This window comes from Aspergillus lucknowensis (assembly GCF_044049455.1).
Source record: "Aspergillus lucknowensis strain CBS 449.75 chromosome Unknown BJX67scaffold_10, whole genome shotgun sequence".
Taxonomy (NCBI): Eukaryota; Fungi; Ascomycota; class Eurotiomycetes; order Eurotiales; family Aspergillaceae; genus Aspergillus; species Aspergillus lucknowensis.
Window position 1 is genome coordinate 181,635 of NW_027263554.1, and position 23,414 is coordinate 205,048.

Below are 23,414 nucleotides of genomic sequence, written 5' to 3' on the forward strand. Positions count from 1 at the left end.
ACGCCCGCGTCGGCGATGTGGGATCCCCACAGGATTCCATCTGCATATATAGAGATGACGACTGTTCGCTCTTGAATCTGAAGAGGTGGCCAGTTCAGAAGAATTTTTCCTCTCTCAGATTCCGGTCTGGCCCCGAGTTTCGGAGTCTGCCACTAGGTGCACGCACTTTCTCGGCCTCGGCCACGGCCACGGTTTCATCCCTCGTAGCCCCGCGCAGGCCCCGGCGGTTGGAACTTACCTTGGAACCAGTGGCCTTTCCGGAAAGGTGTTGCCTTTTCTGCCTCAGTCATCAACTTTTCTTTCCCCCGTCACGTTCACTTTCCGTCTTCCGAAGCCAAATAATCTTCTGCGGACCGTTTTGACGAGGATCACACCACAGCGCCCACTTGGACTCCGACTTTCTCTCCGCTTCTCTCCTGCGTGTTCTTTTCGTTCGCTTCAGGCCGACCCTTCGCTTCTCATTGTTCCCCTTCTTCTCCCTTCTTTCTTTTGATCTCTCCAACGGCACTGGCGCGAGGTGCCTTCTTTCGCCAAGCCTAGACCAGTGACAAGGGGACGGCTTTCTCTCCTACCTTATCTTGAATTCTCCGTCCTCTCTTCTGGTGGTCGCCCCAGTCGGCCAGCTTCATCATGGCGCAACTCGACACCCTGGATGTGATCGTCCTGGCGGTGCTCTTGGCTGGGAGCGTTGCCTACTTTACCAAGGGCTCCCTTTGGGGTGTCGCTAAAGATCCATATGCCTCGTCCGGACCAGCCCTTAATGGCGCTGCTCGGGCTGGCAAGTCCAGAAATATCATCGAAAAGATGGAGGAAACCGGCAAGAATTGTGTTATTTTCTACGGATCGCAAACGGGAACGGCCGAGGACTACGCTTCTCGGCTGGCAAAGGAGGGTTCTCAGAGATTCGGCCTAAAGACAATGGTGGCTGATCTCGAGGAGTACGACTACGAGAACTTGGACAAATTCCCCGAAGACAAGGTTGCGTTCTTCGTTCTGGCTACATACGGAGAGGGCGAGCCCACCGATAACGCGGTCGAATTCTATCAGTTCTTCACTGGTGAGGATGTCAGTTTCGAAGATGGTGGCTCTGCCGAGGACAAGCCGTTGTCTTCCCTCAAGTACGTCGCTTTCGGTTTAGGTAACAACACGTATGAGCACTACAACGCAATGGTCCGCCAGGTGGATGCCGCTCTTACGAAACTTGGCGCACAAAGAATTGGATCCGCTGGCGAGGGTGACGACGGTGCTGGTACAATGGAAGAGGATTTTTTGGCGTGGAAGGAACCCATGTGGGCTGCTCTCTCCGAGGCAATGGGCTTGCAGGAGCGCGAGGCTTCTTACGAACCGGTTTTCAGTGTTGTGGAAGATGATTCTCTGGATCCAGAAGACGAGTCGGTCTATCTCGGTGAGCCTACCAAGGGCCATCTTGAGGGCCAGGCCAAGGGTCCTTTCTCAGCACACAACCCATTCATCGCACCTATTGTCGAATCTCGCGAACTGTTTACTGTCAAGGACCGCAATTGCCTGCATATGGAAATCAGTACCGCTGGAAGCAACCTCACTTATCAGACTGGTGATCATATTGCGGTTTGGCCAACGAACGCAGGTGCGGAGGTGGATCGGTTCCTCAGTGTATTCGGTATCGAGGAGAAACGCCACTCCGTTATTAAAATCAAGGGTATTGATGTGACCGCAAAGGTTCCTATCCCTACCCCGACCACCTATGATGCCGCTGTTCGCTACTACATGGAAGTTTGCGCTCCTGTTTCCCGTCAGTTCGTTGCGACGCTGGCCGCCTTTGCCCCCGATGAAGAGAGCAAGACAGAGATTGTTCGTCTCGGCAGTGATAAAGACTATTTCCACGAGAAGATCAGCAACCAGTGCTTTAACATTGCCCAAGCGTTGCAGAGCATTACCTCCAAGCAATTCACTAGCGTCCCGTTCTCCCTGCTCATTGAAGGTCTCAACAAGATCCAGCCTCGTTACTACTCAATTTCTTCGTCTTCTCTTGTTCAGAAGGATAAGATTAGTATAACTGCCGTTGTGGAGTCTACTCGCTTGCCAGGTGCTACCCATGTTGTGAAGGGTGTGACGACAAACTACCTTCTTGCTCTCAAACAGAAGCAGAATGGTGACCCTTCTCCTGACCCCCATGGCCAGACTTACGCTATTACTGGCCCGCGCAACAAGTACGATGGGATTCATGTCCCGGTTCATGTCCGACACTCTAACTTCAAGCTGCCATCTGACCCTTCGAGGCCCATCATTATGGTTGGTCCGGGTACTGGTGTTGCTCCTTTCCGAGGATTTATCCAGGAACGAGCTGCATTGGCTGCCCGGGGTGAGAACGTCGGTCCGACTGTTCTGTTCTTTGGCTGCCGCAAGCGTGACGAAGACTTCTTGTACGAAAATGAATGGAAGGTATGTACTCGGGTTGCAACCTGAAAACCGATGTGAACCACTCTGACAAAGAGGTTTCTGTTGCACAGGTGTTCGAGGACCAGCTCGGTGACAAGCTGAAAATCATAACGGCTTTTTCCCGCGAAGGATCGACCAAGGTTTACGTACAACACAGGCTTCGAGAGAATGCCGAGCTTGTCAGCGACCTTCTCAATCAAAAGGCGAACTTCTACGTCTGTGGAGACGCCGCGAACATGGCTCGTGAGGTCAACCTTGTGCTTGGTCAAATCATAGCGGCTCAACGTGGTCTTCCCGCTGAGAAGGGAGAGGAGATGGTGAAGCATATGCGCAGCAGCGGCAGCTACCAAGAGGACGTCTGGTCATGATTTGGCCTTTGTGCCCGTAATCTCCCGTTCTTTCCATACGACTATTTTATAACGCTCTCATGCCTCACTGACATTTGCACATATACTTCGGTTTCTTGGGTTATTTTGGCGTGGCTCATGTATGCCTGGTGCTTCCTTGCGGTCGGATGGTCGCCCACAAAAGGAGTTCTGACCACGATATGGATAAGATAGACGGTGATGATGATTGTCGAAAGGGACGAGATGTTTCTATTATTGGAACCTCAACTGTTCGGAGTCGAGAGTTATCATTAATATTTCTATATACAGCATAACTTACACAAATAAAGCTCCTTTTTATTTTCAGACAGAGTGTGTAGACATGCTTCCAGTATTCCAAGGTTGAATCGGAGGCACCATTACGAACCGAATGTGGATGTCGCCGGCCTGGGGCGGAGTTAACGAGAGTCGTCCAGAGCCAGCGTCATCAGGATCTCTGCTCACGATAAACGCCCGCCCACCGAGCGAAGTTTCGCATACCTCGAAACTCCTCCAACCTCACCACTTCGCCAACCCCATTTGATCGACCTCGGACTTATAGCTCCCCAGAGAGGAGGATGCAGGCGTGCAATCTATCCTGAGCTCGATACTTTCTTAGGCAAGCCGCCCGGCCTGCCCTGTTCCTGGGATAGACAGGCTCGTGCGCCCTTCCCGCAGGCGCTTCCGAAACAAGCAGCAAGGACACAGAAGTGTTACCCTTGCAAGATGTCGTATATCGTGCCAATTCATCGGGCTAGCAGCATTCGCCATGCCTTAAAGCTGCATTTCCTGGATCCCGAGGAGGAGACTTTGGTTGTCGCGTGCGTATCCTCGAAAACTTGCCCGATGATGAGCTCGACGCTGGCTCCGCAATTGACCTTGATGATCCGAAGAATTCCTCGCTGATGGCTATGGCGCTACGTGATACAGGAAAGCGAATCAACTCGAGTTCTACTCCTTTACCCCTGACGGTCTCTCCCTCGTTACATCATGCTCGATATACGCCAGGGTGACGATGCTGGCACGACTCCCGGCCCCTGCGAACTCGCCCACAGACCACCTCTTCGTCGGTACCGATCGATACTCTTATTTCACACTTTCATGGGACAGCACGCAGAATCAGGTGGGCACAGAGAGGGGCTATGTCGATGTCGCCGACCCATCCTCCCGCGAGGCACAATCTGGGAGCCGGTGCATGATCGATCCAAGTGGACGGTTCATGACGCTGGAGATTTATGATGGTATGATTGTGGTCATACCGATTGTGCAATTGCCGAGTAAAAGAAGAGGGCGACAGGTGGCCTTGCCTACGGGACCCGATGCGCCGCGCATTGGGGAGTTGGGCGAGCCGATAATTACGCGGATCGATGAGCTTTTTGTGCGCTCCTCGGCATTCTTACATGTACAGTCTGGCCCTCCGCGTTTAGCCCTGCTGTACGAGGACAATCAGAGAAAGGTTAGATTGAAGGTTCGAGAGTTGAAGTACAGCGCTGGAGCGGCGGCCGAATCAGAATTTACACACTTTGCGGACTATACGCAGGAATTGGACCTTGGGGCTTCGCATCTTATCCCTGTTCCTGCTCCATTAGGTGAGTAGCTGCGACTTTCGATCCGACCCGCTGCTCGTTTTTGTCTTGCTAAGATTCCCCGCAGGCGGCCTTCTCATTCTGGGCGAAACGTCAATCAAATATGTTGACGCTGACAATAATGAAATCGTGTCGCAGTCTCTGGAAGAGGCAACAATCTTTGTAGCCTGGGAGCAGATAGATAGCCAGAGATGGTTACTTGCGGATGATTACGGGCGACTGTTCTTCTTAATGCTGGTTCTTGAAGGCTCCGAAGTGGAACGTTGGGAATTACACTGTCTCGGAAATACATCTCGAGCCTCCGTTTTGGTATACCTGGGGGGTGGGATTGTGTTTGTGGGATCGCATCAGGGAGACTCCCAAGTCTTACGAATCGCAGAGCAGTCATTTGAAGTGGTCCAGACTTTGTCCAACATCGCCCCTATCCTAGACTTCACCATCATGGATCTCGGCAACCGCTCAAGTGAAAGTCAGACGCACGAATTCTCATCCGGTCAGGCTCGGATCGTCACCGGTTCCGGAGCGTTCGATGATGGTACCCTTCGAAGTGTGCGTAGTGGTGTTGGAATGGAAGAGTTGGGAGTACTAGGTGACATGGAACATATTACGGATTTATGGGGTTTGCAGGCCGGGTCAAGCGGCAAATTCTTGGATACACTCCTGGTTACGTTCGTGGACGAGACAAGAGTCTTCCGTTTCAGCCCTGACGGGGAAGTGGAAGAATTGGAGAGCTTCCTTGGACTGAGCCTCTCGGAGAACACCCTCCTTGCCGCGAACCTGCCCAACAGCCGCATACTGCAAGTCACGGAGAAGCGGGTCCTTATTGCAGATATCGAGGGCGGAATGACTGTCTCCCAGTGGGCACCATCGAGCGAACTTATTATTACTGCCGCAGCGGCCAACGATGACACGATAGTCCTAGTCGTTGGTGGCGAACTTGTGATCGCCCTGGATGTTCGTGCAGACGTTCAAGTTATAGGGCAGAAGGATTTTGGCGTGGACAATCAGATATCAGGCGTTACACTACCGGAATCTCCCACCAACGTCTGCATTGTTGGATTTCCCCAGTCGGCCAAAGTCTCGGTGTTGAAACTCCAAGATTTGTCGGACATCAACACGACGTCCCTTGGACCTGCCGGCGAGGCCTTTACGCGCTCTGTTCTCATTGCCAGCGTTCTGGCAGAGAACCCGCCGACGCTCTTTATATCAATGGCCGATGGCAGCGTCATTACGTACGGTTATAACCCCAACGACCATTCGCTTACCAGCATGAATAAGCTTATCCTTGGGTCCGAGCAGCCGACTTTCAAGAGACTACCACGGGGTGACGGACTGTACAATGTCTTTGCCACGTGTGAAAACCCTAGCTTAATCTACGAATCTGAAGGCCGCATCATCTACTCTGCGGTGAACTCGGAGGGTGCTTCGCGTATATGCCATTTTAACTCGGAAGCGTACCCGGAGGCGATTGCGGTCGCTACGGCTCGGGAATTGAAAATCGCCTTGGTGGACAAGGAAAGGACCACGCAGATTCAAACACTCCCCATCGGTGCTACTGTCCGCCGCGTCGCATACTCCCCTTCAGAGAAGGCCTTTGGTATTGGTACTATCGATCGAAAACTGAAGAATGGGCAAGAGATTGTAAAGAGTCAATTTGTGCTCGCAGATGAGATTCTCTTCCGACGCCTGGACTCCTTCGACCTTGACGAAGGTGAGATAGTAGAAAGCGTGATTCGCGCCGAATCCACCGAGGGCAAAGACGGCGGCAAAAAGGACCGCTTTATTGTGGGGACCGCACATCTAGATGACGCGGAGACGAACGAGTTCCGAGGACGCATTATCGTATTTGAAGTCGACAACGGTAGGAAACTTGCGCGTGTTGGCGGTACTCGTGTGCGAGGAGCATGCCGTGCGCTGGCAGTAATGGGAGATAAGCTTGTTGCTGCACTTATCAAAACCGTGGGTACCCATTAAGGTGTGTCTTGTACAGCTCTAATTTTCATCTTAGGTTGTTGTATACAGAGTTGTCCACAATTTTGGCGGGTTAGGCCTCGCGAAGCTCGCTGCGTACAGGACGTCGACGGCACCGGTGGATGTAACCGTGACCGGCAATGTTATTGCCATATCTGATCTCATGAAGAGTGTCTGCGTCGTGGAATTCAGGGAAGGCGAGACTGGCCTCCCCGACCAACTAGTTGAAGTGGCTCGCCACTTCCAGACCGTGTGGGGTACGGGCGTTGCGTCAATTGCCCTAGATACCTATCTCGAGAGCGATGCGGAAGGTAACCTCGTCGTCCTCCGCCGCAATCGCGCAGGGGTCGAGGAAGATGACCGCCGTAGGCTAGAGGTAACGGGTGAAATCTCCCTCGGCGAAATGGTCAACCGCATTCGCCCCGTCAATATTCAACAACTTCCCAGCGCCACTGTCTTCCCCAGAGCTTTCCTAGGAACCGTATGTTGCCCGCCGTTCTCCCTCATCAGCACCGCAGACTAACACCCGCTCCTCAAACAGGTCGAAGGCTCGATATACCTCTATGCATCCATTAACCCCGACCACCAAGACTTCCTAATGCGCCTCCAAGCAACGATGGCTGCCCGTGTCGACTCTCTCGGCGGTATCTCATTCAACGAATTCCGAGGCCTCCGAACCATGACTCGGCAAGCTAACGAGCCATATCGTTTCGTGGATGGCGAGTTGATTGAGAGGTTCTTGGCCTGTGAGCCCAACGTGCAGAAGGAGATCATCGATATGGTTGGTAAGAGTGTAGAAGAGGTAAAGGTTATGATTGAGGCACTTAGAAGGCTCCATTAGATTTCCATTGGGCAAGATATTCTTTCTTGCTTGCCTTCTTGTCATTAATTACCTATTTATTTATGACTTGATGTACAGACGGATCTTATGAGAATGGGAATAAAACTTTAGTGCCACAATTATCCTCCCCTTTTCTGGTCATTCTCTTGGGCATTACCGATACAATGCGATTAGAAGGCACGACTACTCATACCTGTATAGTCTCATGTATTGAGCCTTCGAGCAAATTGGTACTCGCGGATGCTTACCATTGTGAAATGGTGTGAACCCGTCAGGTAGAGGCGACTTGGACAAGAATACAATGCATGTTCTTCGATGTTCGTACAAGTACTACTGTGCTAGGAGGATGAAGGCGAGACAAATGGGAAATGCAAGGTCAGATAATACATGAGATACAGAAGGCAACTCCCATGTCTCGGAAGAGCAGTCGAGAAGTCTATCGGCGAACAGAAAGCGAGCTCACAGTCAGATCGTGTCACTCGGAAAGAAAGGCAGAAACGGCCCATCTCAAGCCTTCTTCTCATCCTCCGACTCACTCCAATCTAGAAGCTCCATAAGCTGCTCCTCTGACAACTTCGACACATTACCCTCCGCTGCCTCCCGTTCAATCTTCTTCTGATGCTTCTTTGCTCTCTTCCTCGCATTCTTTCCCCACTCAGGCACTCCGCTGGCAGCCGCAAACTCCCCCGCGTCCTCGCCCCCGCCCTCGCCCTCAACCTCGTCATCGGTATTCTCAACCTCCCCTAGGACCTTTCCTTCTCCCTCTGCGCCGCCCCGCAGCGTATTCGGGGAGACCTTGGCCTTCTTCTTCCTCCTTTCCGCGGCCTCCGCGCGCTCTTTCTCCTGCTGCCTCTTGCGGTCCCGGTCGTGCATCTTCTTGAAGAAGGCTTCGATGTAGGGCCGGATAAGAATGTAGCCGATTACAGAGAGCCCGACCTTCGTCCAGCGGTGGAGGGTTACGTCGGCGAAGGAATTGTAGAGGTTTGTGCAGAAGCGGCGGATGAGCATTTCGAAGAAGGTATAGAGTTGGCCGAAGAAGTCGTTTAGGGCGTCGGTGACGACGGAGTTGGTGGAGGTGGAGGTGTCCATTTTGAACTAGTTTCCCCCTTTGGGTTCTGTTTTTCAGGGGAGTGTGCTGATTTCGGGTTGAGAAGAGTATTTTGGGAGAGGTGAGGAAGGAAAGAGGTTTGGGTTAGGAACGGATATCTCGGTGAGTGGGACAGAGGGGGGAGAGCGTAAAGAGGAAGTACTGAAGCAGGGATGGGAATTCAGTGATATACTAGTGTTCCGGAAGATTCTATACACTCTTGACTCCCAAATTGAAGGAGGAAGACAAAGAATAATACCTGAGGTATTTCTAGGAGGCAACCAGCCAGAAAATGTAGATGCCCTTTCTGGTTAGCCTTATCGATCATCCAACGGAGCTGGAGAAACTGTTATCCCGGACGGGAGCTTTGGCCAATTGCGGGTCCCTCATCCTGAGGCGTGTCAAGCTGTTGCTGTCGCGTTTTTGCTCTTGTCGACGCATTCTGTTGCACTGAGAGACTTCTTTTGGTTAGTCCTCAGATATCTGCTGTCGTCGGAGAGCTCTAAGTGCGACGCTGCAGCTACCGCCAAACCATCGAGATGGATCAGAATGAGGATGTTGGCCTTGAAGAGGTATGAGCCTCGTTCTACGGGACAGGCTGGAACTTGAGCTGACGCTTTTCAGCGCTTGAAGTCTGCCCTCTGGCTTTCCATTGGAAAAATCGTGGATGAGGAGACGATAAAGCTCGGCGTCAATGCCACACCACAGTTTATTGGCGCATTGACGGAACTCGTCTGGGTCCAAATAGGTACGCTGCTGTTTCCATGTCGTATTCTGCCAAGTTGAATAGGGGGTATGAATCTCTTTTGGGGAATTGCTTCCCAAGTGCGACGTCACTAGGCGCGTGGATGGCCGCACCCCCTTCATGCCGTTGTGCCATGATGTCACTCCTTAGAACGTGGCTGACTTGGCTCTGCATTTTTCTAGAAACCGCAAGTCAGGACCTGGAATCTTTCGCGAAGTGAGTAATCCTGGATCGTAACTTATCCCCCATGTTGCTAATGGGTGGTCTCCGTTTCAGACACGCGGGTCGCTCGACAATCAACGTTTCGGACGTGATGATGCTGGCACGCCGCAACGAAGGCCTGGAATCTATATTAAGAGCATTTGTCGATCAGCAGCGAGAGCAGGAGGAAAAGGACTGAGTACCATCCGCAGATGTTGAACCGTTGTGTTGGATCCTCATTCCCGCGAAATTGGAGTCACGTCTGATTGGGTGGCCGCCATTTGCGACCACTCGGCATCTTTACACAAGTTTTCTTTGACGGGCGGGTGATATTACCGACTTTGCTACTTGGATCAGAGCGCAATCTGCGCAAATGCAGGATTACATGGAAATAGTGTGAGGGGTGAAGTCAGCCAAGCGACTCATGGACGATTAACATTGCGGCTCGGGGGGTCAGCGATGATGACGCAATCCAGTGCATCCAACCATGCAATGGCGAAGGTCCCTTTTCATGGCGGGAGAATAGTATCCAGCGAATAATGCGATTCGATGCCATTGGCATTGATAACATGCGACGCAAAACCTGCAGCCCCCGGTTCCAAGCCACAGCAGGTGCCCTAAAGTTTGTCTGACGACACCTGGTCAGATGAAACCGCATCTTTCTCAAAGAATGTCATGATCTGGTTCCCGCCAGGGATCAACTCCGTGAAAGCTGATCCGTCCATGATGATCCTTGTCGCTAAACGTCATACCAACGTCGCTGCTGGTGGTGTTCGGAGCTCTTTTTTAAGCAATATATAAGCAAGGTACCTTCAGTAACCGAACTTCGTCGCAACGCCAATATACACTCAACTCTCAATCAATTAAAGCACCTGTTCAATTATTTGGGAAATTTTGACAATACTACCCTATACACCGCATAGCAGACGGTCTTGGAAATCATACCCAGAATGAGAGCTGTACGCTTCCATGGTCCTAAGGACATACGATTAGACCATATTGAAGAACCCGCTTGTGGAAAGGGCCAGGTGAAGGTAAGGCGCTCACAAGCGCTAAGCCGACGCAACATGTGCTGACGCATATTGCGATACCTAGCTTCGAAACGGTTACTGCGGAATTTGCGGAAGTGGTGTGTTTTTGCGGCGTTCTTAACTATTATCTACTTGCTGACTGTGAGCGCGCAGACCTGCACGAGTACACATCTGGACCCGTTTTGATTCCCAAGGAACCGCACAATATCACAAAAACCACATCACCAGTTGTTATGGGTCATGAGTTCGGTGGAATTGTGGAAGAAGTAGGGGAAGGCGTCACACACATCTCTCCAGGACAAAAAGCAGTGGTGCGACCAACCATCTTCGACCGAAAATGCCCGCCCTGCAAACTTGGATATGAGTACTGCTGTGAAAACATTGGGTTCCTTGGTCTCTCCGGTATGTGGCCAGCAAATTTCTTTATTTTAGGTGCTACGCTAACACTGATCGCACATAGGGTATGGTGGTGGGTTTTCTGAATATGTTGTTGCACCCGCAGAACATTTCTACCCTATTCCGGATAATGTCTCGATGGAAGCCGCATCACTGATCGAACCGCTGGCAGTCGCATGGCATGCGGTGAACTTGTCACCGTTCAAAGAAGGTGACCATGTTTTGATCGTGGGAGGCGGACCTGTTGGCCTGTGTATCCTACAAGTCTTGAAGATGGGCGGAGCTAAGTCAACAATGGTCGCCGAATTAATGGAGAGCCGCAAGAAATCCGCCAACGATTTTGGTGCGACACATGTCCTTGACCCTACGGAGGTCGACGTCCCCGACAAGGTTCGCGATTTGACCGATGGAATCGGCGCAGATGTAGTCTTTGACGCTGCGGGCGTTGAAAGGGCATTAGATGGGGCCATTAGAGCATGCCGTGTACACGGTACGATCGTTAACGTCGCAGTCTGGGAGAAGCGACCATCGATGCGAGTTAACGAGATGATGTACCACGAGGTCCGGTACCTCGGTGCGGCATTGTACGATGAGAAGTCATTCCAGGGCGTGATTGAAGCTATCTCGAAGGGTCAGCTGAAACCAGAGAGGATGATTACGGACAAGATTGGACTTGAAGACGTGATAGAGAAAGGATTCAAGACGCTTCTGGAGGATCGCGACAGGCACTGCAAGATTCTCGTCAATCCGCAAGCATGAACTAGATGCTCTCGATTTGACGGGAGAAATTGGCGTCAGCTGCGGGATTGTACATCGGGGGATAGGTAATAATGCCGTCATGATCATGTCTCTTTCGGGCTATCTACAGACGCAATTGAAGACGATAATGTCCAAGCTTTTGGTCCACATGATGCACGTTTTGTGAATTGTCCTCAGCCTCTGTTGATTAGATAATGTTGTATGGCCGTGCAAACTGTCCCATGAGGATGAAGAAATCATGACGTCAACTGAGGCTGGAGTGTGGCTGGCGGCCTTCCCTTCTGCCCTCTTCCTCGACCTCGATCTTCGTCATTTGTGGAACCAAGATTCGACCATTTTTTCGGAACAAGTCTTCAGCAGCCTGTCATGAGCGGCGGACGAAGAGGATCGCCCGTGGTCGCACGGCCCAGGCTCAAATCGTACCCACTGATATGCTCGATGCGGAACTTCCAATCCAGAGAACCTGTGACAGTGTAATTTTGCTGCCTTTCGATTCGCAAGGCTGTTGGCCCTCTCCTTTTAAAGTCCCCTGAGCTTCAGCTTCTGTTCCTTCAACCGCTCGTCTTGAATCCTGCGAGCAAGTGAAACCGCTTAAAATACGGTCTTTATTTACCTGTTTCTCACGCTCCACTACCCAACGGGAGAACTATATCAACATGGGTGTTGGTGGCGTCGTTCTTCGTTTCTTCAACCTCGCTATTCGAGTGCTGCAGTTCTTGGCCTCTGCAGTCATCCTGGGAATCTTTTCCTACTTTCTGGCCAAGCACGCCCAAAATGACCAGCACATCCCGAGATGGGAGAGAGCCGTTGAGGGTCTTTCCGGAGCAGCGACCCTCTATGCACTCCTCGGTGCCATTTTCACCTGCTGTCTGGGAGGCATCACTGCCTTCGCCGGACTGGCAATATTCCTCGATGTGTGCTTCATCGGGGCTATGATTGCCATCGCCGTGATGACCCGCCATGGAACCCAAACTTGCTCCGGCCGGGTCAATACCCCAGTGGGCACCGGAGACGATGGCACAGAGTCTCCAGCAGGCGTGGACTATGGCTATGCCTGCAGATTAGAAAAAGTCGTCTTTGCCGTTTCAATTATCGCAATGTAAGTGCATCAATTTCAATTTGACTTTTGCCCACGCCGTACGAACAATATAACTAACCTCCCACAGCTTCTTCTTCCTCATCTCAATTCTATTCCAGTACCTCCTTGCCCGCCACCACAAGCGCGAGAAGGGATTTGGACCCTCCCCTGCCAACAATTACACCTACGGCACGCAACGTCGTGGCTTCTGGCGCCGCAACAAGAATGCACCCCAAGCTGCCGCTGGTGAAGACACACTCCCAGGACACCCGACCCCGCATGATGTCGAAACAGGCAGCACTACCGAGAAGTCCGGCTGGTTCAATAATCGGAGTTTCTTCGGGCGTAGGAATAACGAGCCTGTCTCCGCTGCGCCGACAGCTTACCGCGCACCGGCTGGGGAAGGATATGGATATGGCCAGTCCGCTTATAACACCAATTATTAGGAGGGGTTAATATGGTCCCTTGTCTGCATCCCTGGGACGTGGACACCACAGTACGGGACCGAAGATACCGACGAAAAAGATATAATACCCGGAAGAAGTTATAACAAACGCAATACGTCTTAATTCTAATGGGCTGTCCCTGGGAACAGAGCAACAGATGTTTACGAAGACGAAAACGATGCAACGAAAAATAAAAAATTGTCATACCATCTAATGATGACTTGCGAGGATATTTGGATGTCAAGTGTCTTTTGCTACTACTCTTCGTTCTAGTGTTAGATTCCCCGCTTTAGGCTTTTTAATATCGAACTGAATTCTCTTGACACATGAGACGCTTGCTTCCGCGCTTTTTAGGACATCACCCTCGGGATCGTGTCTGTTCCTTTAGTCGACAATCAAACGGCAAGGTAGGTATGCTAAGTCTGGGTCTCGATATATATATATCAACTGCCCTCGCCTCCCATGATACTACCGTTTACAAGCTCTTCTATCCATAGAATACCGTGACAGAAAAGATGATTAATCGAGAACATAGGATTTGTAGCGAATTAATCTCGATTTTACTCAAGCGGACTTCATCCATAGTAGAACTGAACTGAACAATTTATCCATAATTACGGAGAGAAAGAACATTAGGGAAGAGCGCGTAAATCGCAACAAATAGAATAGAATAAAAAGGAGATCGCCAGAAAAGTGTAAAACTGGCTACGTAGAAGTAAACAATGGGTTGACAACCTGGGCAACATCAAGTCACACCAACGGCGAAAAGAAAAGAAAAACATGGAACATGGTACATGATTGAAAAACTTAAAACTATCTTCAAGGGACGCCAGTCTGCATGTGGGACTGTGTTTAAGGAACGCGGTGCATCGCGCCGTGAGTACAGCGAGTTCCTGCGGCGACGTTGCCCATGTGTACGCGGACGCCCTGGCTGCAGAGCCACCAGCTGCTCCCGTCCTCGGAGCAGGTTACGGTGCCGGACACGCAGGGGCTGTCCTCGGGACCTGGGATAGGGAACTCAGGACGGAAAGTTGGGACTGTGGCACCGAACGAGGAGGCGGCTTTTGATGAGCCGCGGACGGTAGAGGAGGATGCGACCGATGACGAGGATGGTGATGCAGCGGCTGAGGAGGTGAGGGGCGAGTACATGAGTGCGGAGGAACTGGCGCTAGGGCTTGAGTAATCCGGCGCGTAGTCTTCATCCGGGGTAGAGGAGGAGCTTGAGGTGGAGGAGCCAGTGTTGGGTGAATTGGAGCTGCCTAGGAATGGAGCGGAGCCGGAGCATGTGTATCCCTGGCCGGAGAGGCTTCCTTCGACAGAGGGGCCAGGGAGCGGGAAGTTGACTTCCTCGCCTTCGATAGTCTTGCATTGGCCCGGTCCGTTGACGTTGGCGATGAAGATGGGCGGGAGGCTGCTGAAGGCGTCACGACGGGAGATGGGGGTGAATCCATCCTGGCGTGCACCGCCGCCGATAGTAACCTGGGCGCAGTTCATGTACATTTCACGGTTGCCCACCTTGTTGAACCAGCTCCAGGAGAGGAGGGCTTCGCCGGAGGGAGCATCGGCGGGGATTGTAAACTTGTAGCTCTTGGTAATGGGGCATCCACCGAGCATGGAGTGGATGACGGTGAAGGTCTTTCCCGTGTCGTAGGAGAGAGCGATCTGGCATGAGCCACCGCCATGAACGGCGCTGCCTTCGAGCTGCAACTCATATTCCTGACCGGGGCTGTAGCTGGCTACAGAGTGGAAAGGGTCATTGGCATATCCTTTGCAGGGGTACTGGGAGCCGTCGGTGGAGAGAGGGTTGGTGTATGAGTAGTCTATTTCGCCGGTGGCTTCTTTATTCAAGGGACTGCGAATGGGGTAGGGATTGGACATCTGGATATGCCCGTAGGCGGACGAGGCCAGCAGGGCGCAGGCAAGAAGGAAGCTCTTCATGGTGATGGTTTGCTCAAGGAAGGTTGACGGTAAGATTCGAAGCACCAGGCTGTGTGAAAGAGTGAGAGAAGTGATATCTGGCAGGTTGTTAGGAACCGGGTTAAAAAAGCTGGAGCAACACAGTAGAAGGTTTACCTGATTATAGAGCAGTGAATAACTGCTCAAATAAGAGACAATGGTCAATACCTTCAGCAATGAATGGAAAATTAAAAACCTCAGCAACACAGCCAGTGTACCTCAGTATAGCTCACACAGGGTCCAGATCGAGCAGAGAGAGCGTGAATGGGACAATCCCAGCCCTGGCTGCCCCCAGCAAAGTCCTTTATAACAATCCCCTTCAACCACTGGCATGCTGAGAAAACCTTCTCCAATGAAACAAGGTCTTTGCTTGGATGCTGGACACCGTGCCGTGCTCCCTCTCTGGGACGTCGATGCTGATACTCGCAAAGAATGTGGCCGTAAACAACCACCACGAAACAGGGATGGCTGTTCCATGCCATATTACGAATTCCCCCAGGTTCGCGTAATCGAGCTCCTCGGAGAAAGTTGTATCAGATCATTCTCCCAGCGTAGTCTTATTCTTTGGGCCGACTGGTGAATCGGTATGGACCCCGCAGAATGGCATTGACGCGTGATTGAACTGGACGAGAAGCATTATTGAGGAGGCGACAATAGGAAACAGGAGAAAGAATGAAGATGGAATGTAATTGAGAGATGGTCGACGTCAGATGCGTCAATTTACAAGCACCACCGGAGGTTGAAGAGCTTCGCCGCTCGGACCGTCTTCAGCGCCTCATTCCTTCTTCCTCTGTCCCTCCCCGCCGCAGCTGTCTCTCGCGATTGTTCCGCACACGATGATGCCCCGGGCCCGTCGCAACTTCAACACCCTGGTTTCAATCGACCTTGACGCGCTTCTCATCCTTCTGAAGCCCCTCGACCCGCGCTGAATGTTTCTGCGGCGTCTCCCTCAGCAGAGGTCCGCCCAGCATGCCGCACGTTTCCACAGCGCTGTGGAATCCGGTCCAGCCCCCCGCCAGTTTCGCCACGCCTGGTCATGGATGACTGTGGCGATCCCGATCGTCGATGCTGTTCGAAAGCCGAATTTTACGGCACAGAGTCGTGCTTTGAGGATCGCAGCTCCCTCGTCACATTCCGGCGCAAGTCCCGTAACGCGACTTGCGACAACACCATTGACGAGGTCGTCCCCTTCGAGACACCTTACAGCTGGGCCATCGAGCTTACCTCACCATATGGAAGCTGTCTCTGAACCACAGACGCCACTGAAACTGGAGGAGGGTCAGACTGAGGACCTCCTTGAAGTGGCCGACGCGAAGGGCACGCGTTCAAACGGCGCGACCGACAGCGTGCCGATTGACCCCGAATCGGACGAGGACGTGCCAGTTGAGGCTGAGGAGCTCCAGGAGGCTCTTTCACGCGCCCCGCCCGTGAACAGCAGCTACCTTCCCCTCCCCTGGAAAGGCAGGCTGGGGTATGTGAGTACCTAAACCCCACCTCGAGCCGTTGTGGCCGTTACTCATCGAATGCTTCTCTGTAGGCGTGTCTGAACACTTATTTACGATACTCTAATCCACCCGTCTTCTGCTCCCGAACCTGCCGGATAGCGTCTATCCTCGAGAACCGACACCCCCTTTCCGACCCCTCACAACCTCCCCATCCGACTAAAAACCGGCCGGATCGGTCGCAGACCCCCGATGTCGTGCGAGGCCAAGCATATGTGGAGTCTATAGGGCTCGCTAATGCCCGTGACCTGCTAAAATTGATACGCTGGAATGATCGGTATGGCATTAAATTCATGCGCCTGAGCAGCGAGATGTTTCCCTTTGCATCTCACAAGGAGTACGGATACAGACTTGCACCGTTCGCGTCGGAGGCGCTTGCAGAAGTTGGGCGTCTTGTCGCAGAGTTCGGCCATCGGGTGAGCGTCCACCCAGGCCAGTTCACCCAGCTAGGGTCTCCCCGGAAGGAAGTTCTGGAGAACTCGATCCGGGACCTGGAGTATCATTCCGAAATGCTCCAGCTTCTCCAACTGCCACCTCAAGATGATCGGGACGCGGTCATGATACTTCACATGGGCGGCGTGTTTGGCGATAAAGAGGCCACCCTGGAACGATTCCGAGAAAACTATCGGAGTCTCTCCCAGGACATCAAAAATCGGTTGGTGCTGGAAAATGACGACGTGAGCTGGTCTGTACATGATTTACTGCCCATCTGTGAGGAACTAAACATTCCGCTCGTTCTGGATTATCACCATCACAATATCATTTTTGATTCTACCCAGCTGCGTGAGGGCACACTCGACATAATGGACCTTTACGACCGAATCAAGGCCACCTGGACCAGGAAGAATATTACGCAAAAGATGCACTACTCGGAGCCCGTCGCCGCTGCCATCACAAACCGGCAACGCCGAAAGCACAGCGATCGGGTCCGCGTCCTTCCCCCGTGTGATCCCACCATGGATCTCATGATCGAAGCCAAGGATAAAGAACAGGCCGTGTTCGAGTTGATGAGGACATACAAGCTACCGGGACACGACCTTTTCAACGATATCACCCCCTACGTTCGCACGGATGAGAACAAGCCGTTCAAGCCTCCGCCAAAGTCCAGGAAGAAGAATGGTGGTTTCGTTGACCTCGAAGCCCAAATGCCCCCTCCAAAGGCTGTTCCCGAAGAGGAAATTGGTATGGGTGGTCCAGAGCGAAGGGTATACTGGCCCCCGGGTATGGAAGAGTGGCTCAGGCCGAAGAAGATTGTGCGGACACAGTCTCTCAAGACTCCAAAGTCCCCCAAGAAGGCCCCTCCGCAACCGGGGGTAGAGGACGAAGCTGATGGTGCTCCTACACCCACAACTCCGCCTTCTAAATCTACTCAGGGCGTCGGGAGCACATCAAGCGCGAAGAAGCGAGTCAGCAGAAAACGGAAAGTCCCGCCTACTCCCTCGACGCCATCAGCTTCAGATAATGAGCCGCCGGAAGGTGCTAACCAACCAAGTCTCTCTCGTTCTACGACTGGGAGTCGTCGAAGCCGTCGAACGAAGACGGTCAACTACGCTGAAGATAGTGGATCGGCTTAGATCCGCTGGTACGCCATATATAATCTTGTAAACTACTGTATATAAACTCCGCTTAAATACGGGATGAAACTTAATGAGCCTTCTTCAGTGCTTATCTATATAGAAACTCTTGGCGCTGGACGTCACATCCAGCCTCGCGCGACTCAGCTCTCCACAGTTCCGTTCGAACGACTTCCAATCTGCATCCTGCCTGAGCTCCAAGCGTTAGAAAGTACGCTCTATCATTTTTACCTCCCCTGATTCCTTGCTGCCATAAAAAAACAGGATTCAGTGCAATCTCTGGACTGGTTGTGCTCGCAATTTGTGAATCCCCTCACCCCCTGCTGCCTTGCGCTCCTTCCACCCCGTCAACATCGCAAGCCTTCCACTGACCAGTGAAACCAGCTAGAAACCAGAATTAGAACACACTCCCGATCAGCGATCCAAATCGTACCACCAAATATCCTGGCTCCAAAACCATTCTCCCGCAGTCGCTGGCGCCTCCCCGCGTCGCCGACTCCCCCTCCCGTTCCTGCCAAGTGGCTGTGGCCACCAGTGCCACACCGGCCCTTCCCTGCCCCCCCTCGTCGCTTCCCCAGCCGCGCTCTAGAAGATACTGCTACTACTGGCACCAGCAGAGGTCGACTCTCTCGCGTCTTCCGCATCCTCTTCGGTCCGTACGCTGCAAACCGCGCCCACCTGCGCCTTTGGAACTTCCGACACGAGACGCTCCCCGCTCTTCGGCATCGCGCGCAGGCAAGGATATACCGTGCGATTGTCACGCGACAGGCGCGGCTCGCGAGACGGGCGAAGACCAAAGCCAGAGGACTAGGGCTTACGAGTTTCCTTCTTGGACGGAGACGGCGGCAGCGACAGCAACAGCAACGGGGTCCAGACAGTATTGTCGGGGGGCTGCTTGTCCCGCTTGAGAGAGCGGCGCGTGGCGCGGGGAAAGCGCCTGGCGGTGGAGGTGGTGGCGCGGGAGCGAGGGGTTCCATAATGTCGGACTATGGACCGTCGTCCTCATGGGGTGGTGGTGGGCGGGAACGGGGCGCTCGACGGAAGAAAGTGTACGAGTATATTAAGGCGGCGAATGAGTTACGGCAGTCGTATGCGGCGCAATGGACGGCCCAGCGGAATGCAGCGCGAGATTTGGATCATGAATACCTTAATACCCCTGGGGCGTTTCCGGACGTTGAGATTGCGCGTTCGGGGGATGAGGAGATGGTGATTTTTCCTAGCTATGCGAGGGGGCTGAGTCGGAATAAGATGGCGGAGGCACAAAGGCAGCGACGCGATTCTACGTCTACGATTGATGAATATCGGGGTGGTGGCGATGCACAGGAGCATGAGTTGCCGGAATGGCATATCTTCGATGATGAGAACGCCGTTGTTGCTGTTGATGTACGAGGCTGGGTATATGCGCCATATCGTGGGCCGATGACTCGAAAGCAGCGCTTAGCAATTGCTTTGGCTCGACGACTCACTGGGATACCTGCTCCGACGAATAATGCGGCTGATCTTGATCAGGACGATGGACAAATCTCGAAGATAACGGAAAAACGGGAGGAAGAGATTGTCGATACAGAAGCTCAGTCGATCATCAAGAAGGTTGACAAGGAGAATGAGCTTGGATGGAAGGCCACATCCTCAGAGCTTGACGAGGCCACTCCTGGACGCAGCCCACGGCGAATCCCAACAGGCGCTTCTGTCCAATCCACACAGTCAATGCAACTTAGCAAGGATGAGCTCTCCGTTGCAAATGCGCATCTCCTGGAGCGCATTCGTCCTTTCCTGACGAACCCGATGGCGGGTATGGCAGTAACCGTTTTCTTCTTCAACGATGAACAGAGCCAGTCGAGGAATATCACAACTAACGAGTCGGGGCATTTTTCCATCCGTGCTTCATTGTCTTTCGTCCCGACGCATATTAGAGTGCTTGCGTCTGAAGGCCTCTCTGCCGTTAAACCGGTTGAAATCATCAAACCGACAGGTGTCAGTCTGATCAGTGATATTGACGATACAGTGAAACATTCTGCAATCACCAGCGGAGCGAAGGAAATATTCCGGAACGTATTCGTCCGCGAGTTGGCAGACCTGAACATCGAAGGCGTCACTGAATGGTACAACAGTCTAGCAAAATTGGGCGTGGATATTCACTACGTGTCTAATGCACCGTGGCAGCTGTACCCCCTGCTGGACCGCTTCTTCAAGATGGTTGGGCTCCCTGCTGGTTCTCTTCACTTGAAGCAATACAGCGGTATGCTCCAAGGCATATTTGAGCCTACGATGGAAAAAAAGAAAGGTACCCTGGAGCAGATCTTGCAAGACTTCCCAGAACGCAAATTCATCCTGGTTGGTGACAGTGGCGAGGCTGATCTTGAGGTATATACCGACCTCGTGCTGGCGAACCCGGGGCGTATTCTGGGAGTCTTCATCCGCGATATCACTACACCCGAACGCACTGCCTTCTTCGAAAAATCGGTCGACCACCTTCAACACACCCCTTCTCGGGCCCGGAGTACCCCGGAGCTTGTTGAGCATTCCGATGCACCACCGAATCGACCTACATTACCACCTCGGCCTCCGAGGATATCCTCTGACCCCGTTCCCGATGTTAAAAAGGCCGGGAGTGAGGATTTGATTGACCTCTCAGATGGGCCCCAGCAGAACTTTACCTCGAAGGCAGAGAAGCCGCTCAACGCGCGCACGCCACCCACAATCCCCTCAAAACCTTCCTCTTTACGATCGGTCACAAACACTAATGACCTTACGGACAACCGTCCCGCGGCGCGAGACCCAATTAAAAGGAAACCAGCGCCTCCTCTGCCAAGACGACATCTTGCCGCCGAACCAGGCAGTGATATTAGTGAAATGGGCGTTGTAAATCAACTGCCAGCTCGCGCTCGCACCTCTGGACCTCGAGTTGATGACCCAACCTCTGAAGGTTCGAAGCAGCCGCCACCCCCTCCGCCTCCTCGTCGATCCAACACCGGAGCATCAGCAATTACCTCTAACTCCTCACGGTCCGATCCAAACGCCACTCGCCGAATACCTGAAAGACAACCAACACTCACTACCTCGCCAACTACCTCTAATTCTCGATCATCGTCTCCCTTAAGGCGTCCACTTCCGCCTACTGCCCTCCGATCACCCGCCTCGAATCCGTCGTTGAGCCGAACGGGTACCAACAACTCGGATATGTACCCTCCACCCCGTGCATCGTCTGGCAACTCTTCGACGCCCCCTCAACCTCCTCTACCGAACAAACGAGAGGAGTTGTGGCGACGGCGCTGGGAAAAGGCCAGTGAGATTCTGGGTGATAGAGGGGTTGTCCTTGGGAGCTGGCGTGTTGGGAAGGATGTGCAGGACGTCAGCCTCTGGCTGGTAAAGCAAGCATTAAAGGATTCTTCCTCAACTGGGAAGGAGAAGGAGAGGCAGAGGGAGAGGGAGAGGGAGAAGGAAGGTGCATTCTCATGACACTGACTCTGTATATTCTACGCATGATTTATGAATCCCCCGCCGGTTCTGGCTAGAGTATTATCGACTGGAGGTTTATAGAATGCTTGTGACAGGCGTATATACCTAATACATGGACCTGTACAAAAACCTGAAGTCTCCCATATGAACAACTACTCATGGCAAACTCTGGTATTCCTGACCGATTTGATGGCTGGGTCTATATACAAAAACCAACCAAGCAAACAAAAACCAGGCCACTTTCGTGGCTGGCCTAGATAGCTAGAAGGAGTGGTCTTCAAGATCTGACTATATCAACGTAGACAAGATATAACAAACTCGATCTCACTCACAATGCCATCGACGAGATCTCCCACCTCCTCGTCATCAAGAGCGCCGCCCTCCACCCGCACTCCAAACCCAATGCTATCTGTCTTGGGATCGGGAGCTATATCAATGAAGACATTCTGATCTGGTAAGAAAGATGTATCGAGGCCATCTATGGATGTGGATGTTGTGGGTAGTGGCTCGGCTGGGATAAAGTCCGTAGGTACGCCGATGTGAAGGGGCTGGAAAAGCTCAGTACTTCCCTCACGATCTTCCTTGTAGTCTGACGGTCCGGATTCCTTATTGGAATCTGATGGGATAGCGTTCTGGAGCCAGAGCAGATTGATCCAGATGTTGAATAGCGGAGTATTGTGGTTTTCGGAGTTCATCCACTGGAGAATATCGTGAAGGGAACTCTGTTCGTACGAAACGCGCTCGGCGAGGGAGGTTTGGATCTTCTGGGCTTTCTCAAGAATGCTTTCATCCTCTGTATCGCTCTCAGGCAAGGCATTGGGAACCGCGAACGGGGTCACATTAAGGCAAGGGCCGGATAGTTTCTCGATATTGTCGAAGGCTGCGGATCGGCCAGTCTGGTACAACCCCACTATAGGACTCGTTACTCGAGTAATTCGAGCAATGTGGCGAGCCACAGCTAGAAGAACGATAGTTTGGAGACTTAACCCAGACAATCGGCACGTTATCTCCAGCTGTGAGAGATTCTTGATTTTCTCCCAGGCGCCGACGAATAGCTGTTCGTTATCATCCGAGTTGCCTTTGGTGCCTTGGATGAGAGTTGCCGAGCCAGGGTTGAGTGCAGACGTCCAGTATGCCTTCTCGTCTAGCTGTGCAAGAGAGCGGATGGAAGATTCGACGAAAGCGGGAAAGTTAGGGTTCGTATCGAGCGGTTGGCCCGCGTACAATTTTCCCAGGTCGGAAACAAGCATTGGCATTGCCCATGCATCGTATAGGGCATGATTTATGATGATTAGAATACCGTCTTTATCGGCCGCCTTGAGGAGCCGAAGGCGGACCGGAGGAGTGAAGAGTGAAGAGGGGTGTAAGGTTTCTTGATGCGCTTGTACTTTTGCCAGCTCGGTGACGTTGTCTGAGGATTCGACGATCTTGAATGTGTCGGAGTTATCAGCTGCATCCTTCACCACGATTTGCAAAACTTCTGATGAGGAGCGGCTCGAAAAAACAGTGCGCAGCACAGGATGCCTTTTGCGCAGCTTCTGCCACGCCTTCTGGAGCTTTCCACTGCTAATCCGTTCTCGACAGAAGAAAGCCCAAGCTGGTTCCAATAACCTCCGCCCGGACTTCTTCCAGCTTGCGAGATGGTAGAATTGGCCGGGAAGCGTAGGAAGAATTGTTTCAACTTCTTCTTTCTCTAGGCGAAGCGTTTCGAGGACCTCAGCCGCTATACGATCATAGTCCTTGTGCAGAGCACCTCGGGTCGGCGAGCTCGGGCTGGCTAAAGGTTTAACGCATTGACTGATACCGTGTAGCGTCTTGCCTTGGAGAATGTCACCCACACCTATCTTTAATCCTTTCCCCCTGCATGTGGAGGCAATCCTAATGGCGGATAACGAGTCCAGGCCGAGATTGAAGATACTGGTGGCTGGCTTTACCTGTTCTAGAGGGACACCAGCAATGCCTGCGAGCACGGAGCGAATAAGTGCTTCATGCGCGGGTT

General features: G+C 52.5%; 10 protein-coding genes across 10 annotated transcripts; 7 read left to right on the top strand and 3 right to left on the bottom strand.

The window, feature by feature from the left end:
* Positions 1 to 136: 136 nt before the first annotated feature.
* On the top strand, positions 137 to 3,110 carry cprA (NADPH--hemoprotein reductase cprA). The gene is made up of 2 exons (XM_071028596.1): positions 137 to 2,421; positions 2,490 to 3,110. Exons 1-2 carry the CDS (start codon positions 631 to 633, stop codon positions 2,784 to 2,786), a joined length of 2,088 nt encoding a protein of 695 aa, XP_070888206.1. The 5' UTR covers positions 137 to 630; the 3' UTR covers positions 2,787 to 3,110.
* A 154-nt stretch (positions 3,111 to 3,264) lies between these two features.
* BJX67DRAFT_347883 (uncharacterized protein) lies at positions 3,265 to 3,736 on the top strand. Its single transcript, XM_071028597.1, has one exon. The coding sequence runs from the start codon at positions 3,510 to 3,512 to the stop codon at positions 3,687 to 3,689; it is 180 nt and encodes a 59-aa protein (XP_070888207.1). The 5' UTR covers positions 3,265 to 3,509; the 3' UTR covers positions 3,690 to 3,736.
* On the top strand, positions 3,593 to 7,309 carry BJX67DRAFT_22556 (DDB1/RSE1 family protein). Its single transcript, XM_071025818.1, has 4 exons — positions 3,593 to 4,372; positions 4,437 to 6,328; positions 6,378 to 6,821; positions 6,882 to 7,309. The coding sequence occupies exons 1-4, from the start codon at positions 3,799 to 3,801 to the stop codon at positions 7,179 to 7,181; spliced, it is 3,210 nt and encodes a 1,069-aa protein (XP_070888208.1). The 5' UTR covers positions 3,593 to 3,798; the 3' UTR covers positions 7,182 to 7,309.
* Positions 7,310 to 7,688: 379 nt separating this feature from the next.
* BJX67DRAFT_379264 (uncharacterized protein) lies at positions 7,689 to 8,270 on the bottom strand (the record flags this gene model as incomplete). The annotated part of the gene is made up of 1 exon (XM_071032533.1): positions 7,689 to 8,270. The coding sequence occupies one exon, from the start codon at positions 8,268 to 8,270 to the stop codon at positions 7,689 to 7,691; it is 582 nt and encodes a 193-aa protein (XP_070888209.1).
* Positions 8,271 to 9,789: 1,519 nt separating this feature from the next.
* On the top strand, positions 9,790 to 11,585 carry BJX67DRAFT_22389 (uncharacterized protein). The gene is made up of 4 exons (XM_071025793.1): positions 9,790 to 10,248; positions 10,310 to 10,343; positions 10,399 to 10,647; positions 10,706 to 11,585. The coding sequence occupies exons 1-4, from the start codon at positions 10,165 to 10,167 to the stop codon at positions 11,398 to 11,400; spliced, it is 1,062 nt and encodes a 353-aa protein (XP_070888210.1). The 5' UTR covers positions 9,790 to 10,164; the 3' UTR covers positions 11,401 to 11,585.
* A 1-nt stretch (position 11,586) lies between these two features.
* On the top strand, positions 11,587 to 13,087 carry BJX67DRAFT_22390 (uncharacterized protein). Its single transcript, XM_071025794.1, has 2 exons — positions 11,587 to 12,499; positions 12,567 to 13,087. Exons 1-2 carry the CDS (start codon positions 12,057 to 12,059, stop codon positions 12,922 to 12,924), a joined length of 801 nt encoding a protein of 266 aa, XP_070888211.1. The 5' UTR covers positions 11,587 to 12,056; the 3' UTR covers positions 12,925 to 13,087.
* A 178-nt stretch (positions 13,088 to 13,265) lies between these two features.
* Positions 13,266 to 15,404, bottom strand: BJX67DRAFT_22546 (putative extracellular protein). The gene is made up of 3 exons (XM_071025815.1): positions 15,099 to 15,404; positions 14,998 to 15,019; positions 13,266 to 14,939 (listed from the first exon to the last, which is right to left on the bottom strand). Exon 3 carries the CDS (start codon positions 14,860 to 14,862, stop codon positions 13,777 to 13,779), a length of 1,086 nt encoding a protein of 361 aa, XP_070888212.1. The 5' UTR covers positions 14,863 to 14,939; positions 14,998 to 15,019; positions 15,099 to 15,404; the 3' UTR covers positions 13,266 to 13,776.
* Positions 15,405 to 15,669: 265 nt separating this feature from the next.
* Positions 15,670 to 18,077, top strand: BJX67DRAFT_347897 (UV-endonuclease UVE-1). Its single transcript, XM_071028598.1, has 2 exons — positions 15,670 to 16,355; positions 16,418 to 18,077. Exons 1-2 carry the CDS (start codon positions 15,810 to 15,812, stop codon positions 17,954 to 17,956), a joined length of 2,085 nt encoding a protein of 694 aa, XP_070888213.1. The 5' UTR covers positions 15,670 to 15,809; the 3' UTR covers positions 17,957 to 18,077.
* BJX67DRAFT_347901 (uncharacterized protein) lies at positions 18,045 to 18,958 on the bottom strand. Its single transcript, XM_071028599.1, has 2 exons — positions 18,341 to 18,958; positions 18,045 to 18,259 (listed from the first exon to the last, which is right to left on the bottom strand). Exons 1-2 carry the CDS (start codon positions 18,931 to 18,933, stop codon positions 18,184 to 18,186), a joined length of 669 nt encoding a protein of 222 aa, XP_070888214.1. The 5' UTR covers positions 18,934 to 18,958; the 3' UTR covers positions 18,045 to 18,183.
* Positions 18,959 to 18,963: 5 nt separating this feature from the next.
* BJX67DRAFT_347902 (uncharacterized protein) lies at positions 18,964 to 21,546 on the top strand. The gene has a single exon (XM_071028600.1). The coding sequence runs from the start codon at positions 19,160 to 19,162 to the stop codon at positions 21,413 to 21,415; it is 2,256 nt and encodes a 751-aa protein (XP_070888215.1). The 5' UTR covers positions 18,964 to 19,159; the 3' UTR covers positions 21,416 to 21,546.
* The last annotated feature ends 1,868 nt before the right edge of the window (positions 21,547 to 23,414 follow it).

Excerpts from the sequence above, each read along its gene's own strand:
- BJX67DRAFT_22556 (XM_071025818.1), top strand. The coding sequence starts at position 3,799 with ATGCTGGCACGACTCCCGGCCCCTGCGAACTCGCCCACAGACCACCTC. Across the intron at positions 6,329-6,377 it reads TTGCTGCACTTATCAAAACC|GTTGTTGTATACAGAGTTGT; the intron begins GTGGGTACCCAT and ends TTTTCATCTTAG. Across the intron at positions 6,822-6,881 it reads CCAGAGCTTTCCTAGGAACC|GTCGAAGGCTCGATATACCT; the intron begins GTATGTTGCCCG and ends CTCCTCAAACAG.
- BJX67DRAFT_347902 (XM_071028600.1), top strand. The coding sequence starts at position 19,160 with ATGGTGATTTTTCCTAGCTATGCGAGGGGGCTGAGTCGGAATAAGATG.
- BJX67DRAFT_22389 (XM_071025793.1), top strand. The coding sequence starts at position 10,165 with ATGAGAGCTGTACGCTTCCATGGTCCTAAGGACATACGATTAGACCAT. Across the intron at positions 10,249-10,309 it reads GTGGAAAGGGCCAGGTGAAG|CTTCGAAACGGTTACTGCGG; the intron begins GTAAGGCGCTCA and ends TGCGATACCTAG. Across the intron at positions 10,648-10,705 it reads TGGGTTCCTTGGTCTCTCCG|GGTATGGTGGTGGGTTTTCT; the intron begins GTATGTGGCCAG and ends GATCGCACATAG.
- cprA (XM_071028596.1), top strand. The coding sequence starts at position 631 with ATGGCGCAACTCGACACCCTGGATGTGATCGTCCTGGCGGTGCTCTTG. Across the intron at positions 2,422-2,489 it reads TGTACGAAAATGAATGGAAG|GTGTTCGAGGACCAGCTCGG; the intron begins GTATGTACTCGG and ends TCTGTTGCACAG.
- BJX67DRAFT_347897 (XM_071028598.1), top strand. The coding sequence starts at position 15,810 with ATGTTTCTGCGGCGTCTCCCTCAGCAGAGGTCCGCCCAGCATGCCGCA. Across the intron at positions 16,356-16,417 it reads GGAAAGGCAGGCTGGGGTAT|GCGTGTCTGAACACTTATTT; the intron begins GTGAGTACCTAA and ends GCTTCTCTGTAG.
- BJX67DRAFT_22390 (XM_071025794.1), top strand. The coding sequence starts at position 12,057 with ATGGGTGTTGGTGGCGTCGTTCTTCGTTTCTTCAACCTCGCTATTCGA. Across the intron at positions 12,500-12,566 it reads GCCGTTTCAATTATCGCAAT|CTTCTTCTTCCTCATCTCAA; the intron begins GTAAGTGCATCA and ends AACCTCCCACAG.
- BJX67DRAFT_347901 (XM_071028599.1), bottom strand. The coding sequence starts at position 18,933 with ATGGAACCCCTCGCTCCCGCGCCACCACCTCCACCGCCAGGCGCTTTC. Across the intron at positions 18,260-18,340 it reads GTTCTAATTCTGGTTTCTAG|AAATTGCGAGCACAACCAGT; the intron begins CTGGTTTCACTG and ends GAGGGGATTCAC.
- BJX67DRAFT_347883 (XM_071028597.1), top strand. The coding sequence starts at position 3,510 with ATGTCGTATATCGTGCCAATTCATCGGGCTAGCAGCATTCGCCATGCC.
- BJX67DRAFT_22546 (XM_071025815.1), bottom strand. The coding sequence starts at position 14,862 with ATGAAGAGCTTCCTTCTTGCCTGCGCCCTGCTGGCCTCGTCCGCCTAC.